This window comes from Brassica napus, chromosome C7, assembly GCF_020379485.1.
Source record: "Brassica napus cultivar Da-Ae chromosome C7, Da-Ae, whole genome shotgun sequence".
NCBI lineage: Eukaryota > Viridiplantae > Streptophyta > Magnoliopsida > Brassicales > Brassicaceae > Brassica > Brassica napus.
The window spans coordinates 29151253-29159636 of record NC_063450.1 but is presented as its reverse complement, the minus strand read 5'-3'; the positions used below and the strand labels follow the sequence as shown (position 1 = coordinate 29159636).

General features: G+C 39.0%; 1 protein-coding gene across 1 annotated transcript; it reads right to left on the bottom strand.

The window, feature by feature from the left end:
- Positions 1 to 1078: 1078 nt before the first annotated feature.
- LOC106393532 (protein RKD3-like) lies at positions 1079 to 2859 on the bottom strand. The gene is made up of 4 exons (XM_013834224.2): positions 2202 to 2859; positions 1935 to 2092; positions 1511 to 1866; positions 1079 to 1425 (listed from the first exon to the last, which is right to left on the bottom strand). Exons 1-4 carry the CDS (start codon positions 2309 to 2311, stop codon positions 1147 to 1149), a joined length of 903 nt encoding a protein of 300 aa, XP_013689678.2. The 5' UTR covers positions 2312 to 2859; the 3' UTR covers positions 1079 to 1146.
- Positions 2860 to 8384: the final 5525 nt, after the last annotated feature.

Here is an 8384-nt window from a genome sequence, read left to right as displayed (position 1 = left end):
GAGGAACACTACATTCCTTAACGTTCCTCAAAAATGTTACCATTCATGAGGAATATTTTTTCCTCTTCATTCCTTCTCATTCCCTTTTTTGTAGAGAATTATAATGTAAATTTGTTCCTTGTTAATTTTGATAAGGAACCCTCATTCCTCATCATTCCCAAAATTTTATTCCTATTCATTCTTTTCTTAATCATTCCTAATGTTCCTCAATGGTTACCAGTCACACCCTAAATCTTAGGGAAGATTTTGGAAAAAAAACGGTATTTCCATAAAAAATATTTGATAATTCCAAATATATTTTGGAAAATATTTGAATCAATCCTGTTACCGGCAAGGGAAAAGGCCTTCCGTATGGTAGCTTTCCTCTGATTGGCTAAAAGGAAATCGCCCTTAGAGAGAGAATTTTGGAAAAACATTTTCAGTTGATTTTTTTTCTAAATACTCCTACTTATCCTACAAGGGCCCTGTTCGTTTCGTAAACTGGATGAGAATTCCAGACGCGGCATCCGCGCGCAGTAATTGGATGCAGCAATCAGATGTTGTTCGTTCGCGATTCTGGAAATTTTGGATCATGCGTCTGGAAATTGTAAATTGTTGTAGTTGGAAGCGTTCAAACATCTCATCCAGAAATCCCGAAAAATCCGGATGAGGCCCTGTTCGTTTCGTAAACTGGATGAGAATTCCAGACGCGGCATCCGCGCACAGTAATTGGATGCAGCAATCAGATGTTGTTCGTTCGCGATTCTGGAAATTTTGGATCATGCGTCTGGAAATTGTAACTTGCTGTAGTTGGAAGCATTCAAACATCTCATCCAGAAATCCCGAAAAATCCGGATGAGTTTTCAAAATTAATCTGGATGCCGCGTCCAACTTAACCTCCTGTTTCGCGCCAAACGAACATCGGTCCGCGTCTGCGTCTGGATGCTGCGTCCAGTTTACGAAACGAACAGTAATAATATACTAAACCAAATCAGAATAAAGACCATTTAGTAAAATGCTTGTTTTCATTAGGATACTTTTTGCTTTTTTTTTTTTTTGCTTTGTAAACCAAGAAAACCGTAGAAAAAAGAACAGGATAAACTGGATTAACTCTGTTATACAAGCAAAACCACCTTCATGAGAAGTATTGATCATCGTCAAAAGAAACTAGTACATGTCATTGTTTGTTAGACCTCTTTCTCCTCTACGTCTCTGATCTAGACATGCAAGCTCTTGCTCCCCGAAAAAAAAAGATGTGTTAGAAATAGACAAAAGCCGTCTTCGTTTGTAATTAGCTTTAAAGCAAGCCTGTCTTAACCTCTTAGTCTCATCCCCAAATTCCAAATTAGGATCCTCCTCAATCATTTTCTTCTCCCTCTCCAAAATCTTCAGAGCTTTCGTCACCTTACTCCTGATCCTTTCATCCTCCGTCTTTCCTAAGTGATCCTTTCATGAAAGATCACCGCGTTATATATGTGTGACCCCATAAGAAAGTCATATTAACTATGTATATACACGTGTGTGAACTCACCAGGAGGTTAGTAATGATGCCCTGAATGCTCATAAGCTTGCGGTGAGGCCAACGGGAAATACCCAACTCACGACTTTTTTTCTTCAAAAGGGTTAATCCAACGTTAAGCTCTTTGGCTGCTTTAGTTATCGGCATGTAGAAGTATGGCTTGATTTCTTCCCTTGACAAGCTCTTGACGAGTACTCCATCTGTTCTCTCTCTCCTCTTATAGCATGTTATCTCTTTCATTGTGTTGTTACTCTCATGCAATATCATCTCCATGTTCGGAATCCCTATGCTTGATATTTCATCTCTAATTGGTTCAAAATGATTATTGAAATTACCAGTAATTTCATTCCACGATCCACTAAACACATCTGCTACACGTCAGAAGATTAGTATCATAATCCAAGCATGAATATATGAATGTATTCATATGTTATACCTTGAGAAAAGGTAGAAATTGCTTCAAGATCCTCTGAAGCCATAAACGTATGATCACCAGCCGAGAAACGAGTAGAGAGAGGATCAACATTAATGATGTCTTGGACAGAAAACCAAGTTTGGGTTTGGATATCACTTAAAGGGTTGTTAATGGACGAACTGCACAAACGCAAACAACCAAGAGATCATATATATTAGATCAATTGCTAATACAAACAAACTACTTTCTCCTTCTTATGTTAAAACAGTACAACCCTTATGAACTTACTTGTAGTCTAAGGAAAGTGAGTGATCGAATAATGAGAACAAGTTTTCTTCTTGAATGAATTCATAGTCATCAAACTGTGACCAGTTCTGTAGTTGTTTATGATCAGTCATTTCGAGTGAGATGGGGTTGATAAAAAGTAACGATTTTTTCAAGTGATAGAAGAAGAAAACGAAACGTGTGTATATATATTTATTTGGAATGTATAAACGCTTTAGCTTATATGTATAAACGCTTTAGCTTACTTCTCGGAGATGGTGAGCCGTCTAAATCATTAGATGTCTTGTGTAAGTTACGAGAGAGAGATATTATTGTAGAAGTTAATGATTATAGTTTATTGTTTTGGTTAATAGAGAAAAATATTTATTTAATGCTAATTATATATTTATATCTACTAATTACCGGCCCTAATTCAATAGGCTTAGCTTCCCCATCCCATCACATGCAATGCAAGTTCATCATATCTTGCTTGTTGTCATTTTTCAAAATCTTTTTATTTATTTTTTCAAAAATAATCTTGAAAATCGTTATACTAGACATATACATGAATATAGAACGTATCAGTTTGTATATGACGGGCCGGCTCCGTTGTGATTAAACCTGGGCGTTCGGGTACCTGTTGGCGTTCGGATCGGGGTTTTCGGGTTTTTGGGTTTTCGGGTTTACGCTCCTAGGTCCCATACTAAAATTTTATTAGTACGGGTCGGGTTCGGATAATAACACTTCGGATTCGGTTCAAAATTGTATTGCGTCCTAAAACCCATAAAGTAATCATATATCGTACGGATTCGGGTTATATCGGTTCGGTTCGGGTTATATCGGTTCGGTTCGGATATAACCGAAGTAAAAAACAAAATTTTGAACCAAAACATAAAAAAAAACATCTAAATTAAATAAAAATCAATCTATCACACATAAAATTGATAAAATAACAATAAAATGTTAAATCAAGCAAAACAAATCATCACTTGTAAACAATATGCATTGCCTTATAGAGAGTAGACTTTTTATTTTAATGAACAAATTATAAAATACTTATTTATTACTAATTGGTACTTAAACCATTTATTAAAATTTTAATATTTATTATTATATATCATATTACCACAAATATTGAATTTAATAATTGAAATACTTATATATATTTCAAAATATTTATATTGACTATTAATTTCAGATTTTTCGGGTTACTCGTTCGGGTTCGGTTAATAACATTTCGGGTTCGGATATTTTTTGTACCACCCTACAAGACCCGTTCGGGTATTTTTACAATTCGGGTCGGATAACGGGTCGGGTTTTTCGGTTCGTGTTCGGTTCGTTTTTCGGGTTTCGGATTTTATGCCCAGGCCTAGTTGTGATTATCAAGTAAGTTCATAAGGGTTGTACTGTTTTAAGGTCTACGTAACGATTATGATTCAAATCACCGTTTTATAAATCAAATTGATCCATAAGTATAAAACATTAATTACCTCCGAATTGGAATACCAAGTTAACCGGACTAGAGGTAATTAAGGTTTTATACTTATGAATCAATTTGATTTACAAGACGGTGATTTGAATCATAATCGTTATGTAGATCGTTGTGACACATCTTTGGTTTCTGATAAAAAAAAAAGGATTTGATCAAATAGTCGCGGATAAAAATGATCAAGGATTCCGATTGGTAATGGTTGTAACTTTAAAATTTTTGCTGTAGAAAAAAACCTGTAAACTTTTTGTCGTAGTTTTAGATTTTATTGTTGTAGAATTTTATAGAAAGCACTAAAAAATTGTTTTGGATATTTGGCAATGCAGAGCACTTGTACAGCTGTAGGTTATTTTAAGAGTTGTGGTTTCAAAAAAAAAAATTTAAAGCTTGATTGCTCTGAATTTGGTGATGTATAAATAAATATGGCTGTGGACAGCAACTACCAATCATTCATCCCCCCAAAGAGCAATAAAATGCATAGTTGGATAAGCTTGAAAGATACTTGAGATACAAGTTTCCTATTCTCTAATGAGTTGTGTTTATCTAAAGAGAATAGAAAATATATAGTTGAGTTAATCCTAATGAGTTTAGGATAAATTAAGTGTTATATAAGGAGATGCAAGAGTGTTGCATAACTTGTGAGTTTTAGAGTTTGTGATTGAGAGCTTAAGGTTTTGTGGTAGTTTCCTTAAGAGATTAATAAGAGAGAATACTTATTAAGAGTTTGTGTTTGTGTGTTCTTGAGACCTGATTTCAATATTTGGTATCAGAGCCATACAAAACCATGGGTGATATTGTTGCTGCGACAGGAAGAGATAAAGATGGTGGAGGACTTTCAACGATCAAGTGTCCTATGCTCACCGCAACAAACTATACAGTATGGTCTATGAGGATGAAGATTACGCTACGAATACATAAAGTTTGGGAAGTTGCCGAAGCTGATTCGAAGAATGGTGAGAAGAACGACATGGCGCTAGGACTGTTGTTCCAATCAATTCCCGAGAGTCTTATCTTACAAGTTGGAGAACTTGAGACGGCGAAAAAGGTGTGGGAAGCAATCAAGACGAGACATGTAGGGGCTGAAAGAGTAAAAGAGGCTCGGCTACAAACACTTATGACCGAGTTCGATCGGTTAAAGATGAAAGACTCAAAGAGTATTGATGATTTTGGAGGCAAATTATCCGAGCTAGCTTCAAAATCAGCTGCATTGGGTGTAACAATCGAAGAAGCTAAGTTGGTTAAAAAGTTTCTCATGAGTCTTCCACGGAAGAAGTACATACATATTGTTGCTTCTCTCGAGCAAGTCCTTGATCTTAACATAACTAGCTTTGAAGATATTCTAGGACGTTTAAAAGCATACGAGGAGCGCATCGCCGAGGAAGAAGAGGTTAATGAGGATCAAAGCAAGTTGATGTATGTGGATGGACAAGAAAATCGATATCAACAAGATCAAACAAACCAATATCAGCACGAGCAAGCTAACCGTGATTATAATGCCGACCAATACAGAAGTAGAGGCAGAGGAGGTCGTTTCAACAGAGGAAGGGGTCGCGGACGTTATAATGGAGGAAGAGGTGACTATAATGGAGGTAGAGGCGATGGAGGAAGAGATGCATCACGCATCACTTGTTTTCGTTGCGATAAAATAGGTCACTTCGCGATGCATTGCCCGGACCGCATGTTGAAACTACAAGAAGCGCAAGAGACTGATAATACATCAACACAAGAAGCTGATGAGCTCATGATGCATGAAGTGGTGTTCTTAAACGAGAAGAACATAATGCCAGAGAAGTATGAGACAAACACAGGCGAAGAAGACTTATGGTATCTCGATAATGGTGCTAGTAATCATATGACGGGAGATAAGAGGTATTTCTCTAAGTTAGACGATACAGTTACGGGAAAAGTACGTTTTGGTGATGATTCTCGGATAGATATCAGAGGCAAAGGAACGATCTCATTCGTTGATTTGAACGGTGAATCAAGAATAATGACAGATGTGTATTTCATTCCCGAATTAAGAAGCAACATCATTAGCCTGGGGCAAGCTACAGAAGCTGGATGTGACATAAGGTTGAGAGGAGAGTTATTGACTATGCATGATCAGAACAAGAAGCTACTTGTTACTGCTAAACGATCGAAAAATCGATTATACAAAGTACGTATGGGAGTTAAAACCACGACGTGCCTTCATCTATCCACGGAAAGGAAGACAAGTAGATGGCATGCACGTCTAAGCCATGTAAACTTGGAGATCATACGCAATATGATGCAAAGAGAGCTGGTTCTAGGAATACCAAGTGTTAAACTCGAGAAAGAAGTGTGTGGTTCCTGCTTGCTTGGGAAACAAGCAAGACAAACTTTTCCCAAAGCGACTTCCTACAGAGCTTCAACGGTGCTGGAACTCCTACATGGAGATCTTTGTGGACCCATAACACCAGGAACACCTGCGGGAAAGAGATATATCTTCGTTGTCATCGACGATCACACGAGATACATGTGGTCTATGCTTCTAAGAGAGAAAAGTGAAGCTTTTGAGAGCTTCAAGAGGTTGAGGAGTGCAATAGAACAAGAAACAGGGGGGAAAATACAAGTCTTCCGGTCAGACAGGGGAGGAGAATTCGTGTCTCAAGAATTCAATATGTTTTGTGATGGCGCAGGCATACGACGTCACCTCATGGCACCGTACACGCCTCAACAAAACGGTGTCGTTGAGCGGAGAAACCGCACGATGATGGAGATGGCAAGGAGTATGTTGAAGCATATGCACATGCCTAACTACCTTTGGGGGGAAGCTATACGTCATGCTACATATCTCCTTAATAGAGTAGCCACGAGGGCTTTAAAAGAGAAGACGCCATATGAAGTGTTCCGAAAGAAAAGGCCTAACGTCAGCCATCTTCGAGTATTTGGGTGTATTGGATATGCAAAAATCGATGGTGCAAAGCTGAAGAAGCTTGATGATAGGTCTCGTATGTTGGTGCATCTAGGGACAGAGCCTGGATCAAAAGCTTATCGCTTGTACGATCCAAACTCTCGAAGAATTGTTGTAAGCAGAGATGTCGTTTTTGATGAAGAAAAGGGATGGAACTGGAGTAGAGAGAGCTCAGAAGCACAAGGCAATGAGAGCTTTGACTTGGTAATTGATGATCATGGGAAGATGGAAAATAAAACCTTAGAGGATACGGTCAAGCAAGAGCCCATCGAAGAAGAAGTTGTCGAAGCCGAGGAAGAAGAGAATGAGATGGAGCACCATCCTTAAGGAGATCCGAGAGACAAATGACACAGCCTAAGTATCTTGATGATTACGTTCTGTTGGCAGAAGAGCTAGGGGAAGAAGTACTAATGTATATCAATAACGAACCGAGGAACTTTGAAGAAGCTAAAGTTTCGAGAGAATGGACTAAGGCGTGTGAAGAAGAGATTGACTCGATCATCAAGAATAAAACGTGGATAATGGTCGATCTTCCTATAGGAGCTAAAGCAATTGGGCTAAAGTGGGTGTTCAAACTCAAACGCAACTCCGATGGAAGCATCAACAAATACAAAGCTCGACTTGTCGCAAAAGGATATGTACAACAACACGGAGTTGACTTTGAAGAGGTATTTGCACCTGTGGCACGAATTGAAACAATAAGATTGTTGATCAGTCTCGCGGCAACTAACGGATGGGAAGTGCATCACCTCGACATAAAGACCGCCTTCTTGCACGGAGAACTCAAAGAGATCGTGTACGTATCCCAACCGGAAAGGTACGAGAAGAAGGGACAAGATAATAAGGTTTACAGGCTCAATAAAGCTTTATACGGCTTGAGACAGGCGCCAAGGGCCTGGAACCATAAACTTAACACGATTCTTATGGAGCTCGGGTTCCATAAGTGCTCGAAAGAGCCGTCAATATACAGAAAGATGGTGAAAGGAGAGCTTCTTGTGGTGGCAGTGTATGTTGACGATTTGTTCGTAACGGGAACATGCAAGAAGCTTATAGATGATTTTAAAGATGGGATGTCAAAGAAGTTCGACATGAGTGACTTAGGGAGATTAACATATTACCTCGGGATGGAGGTGTGTCAAAGCGATTGGGGAATCACTTTAAATCAGAGTCGTTATGCGTTGAGGATACTCGAAGAAGCCGGTATGTCTAAGTGTAATCCAACACAATCACCTATGGAGATCGGGCTTAATTTATCTAAGGCAGAGGAAGAGAAGGAGATCGATGCAACAAGGTTTCGGAAACAGATTGGTTGCTTGAGATACTTACTTCACACTAGGCCTGATCTATCGTTTGTTGTGGGTGTGTTAAGCCGATATATGCACAGCCCTCGGGAGTCTCATGGTGTCGCGTTAAAACAATGTTTGAGGTATCTACAAGGCAGCACTGGATATGGTTTACGGTTTGAGAGATCATTGAACAGAGTACCTCGACTGATCGGGTATAGTGATTCAAGTTACAACGTTGATCCTGACGACGGACGAAGCACAACGGGTCACATCTTCTACTTTGGCAGGAGCCCAATCACATGGTGTTCGACCAAACAAGAAACTGTCGCATTGTCAAGCTGCGAGGCCGAGTTCATGGCTGGTACGGAGGCAGCTAGACAAGCTATATGGCTTCGAGATTTGCTAAGCGAAATCACTGGTCAAGTGGAGCAGAAGGTTATAATTCGGATCGATAATCAATATGCGATTGCCCTAACCAAAAATATGGTATTTCATGG

What these genes read in the sequence shown, in the direction of transcription:
- LOC106393532 (XM_013834224.2), bottom strand. Translation starts at nt 2,311, where the DNA reads ATGACTGATCATAAACAACTACAGAACTGGTCACAGTTTGATGACTAT. An exon ending in TCACTTTCCTTAGACTACAA is followed by an intron (nt 2,093 to 2,201) that starts GTAAGTTCATAA and finishes GCGTTTGTGCAG; the next exon opens with TTCGTCCATTAACAACCCTT. An exon ending in GCATCATTACTAACCTCCTG is followed by an intron (nt 1,426 to 1,510) that starts GTGAGTTCACAC and finishes CTTTCATGAAAG; the next exon opens with GATCACTTAGGAAAGACGGA.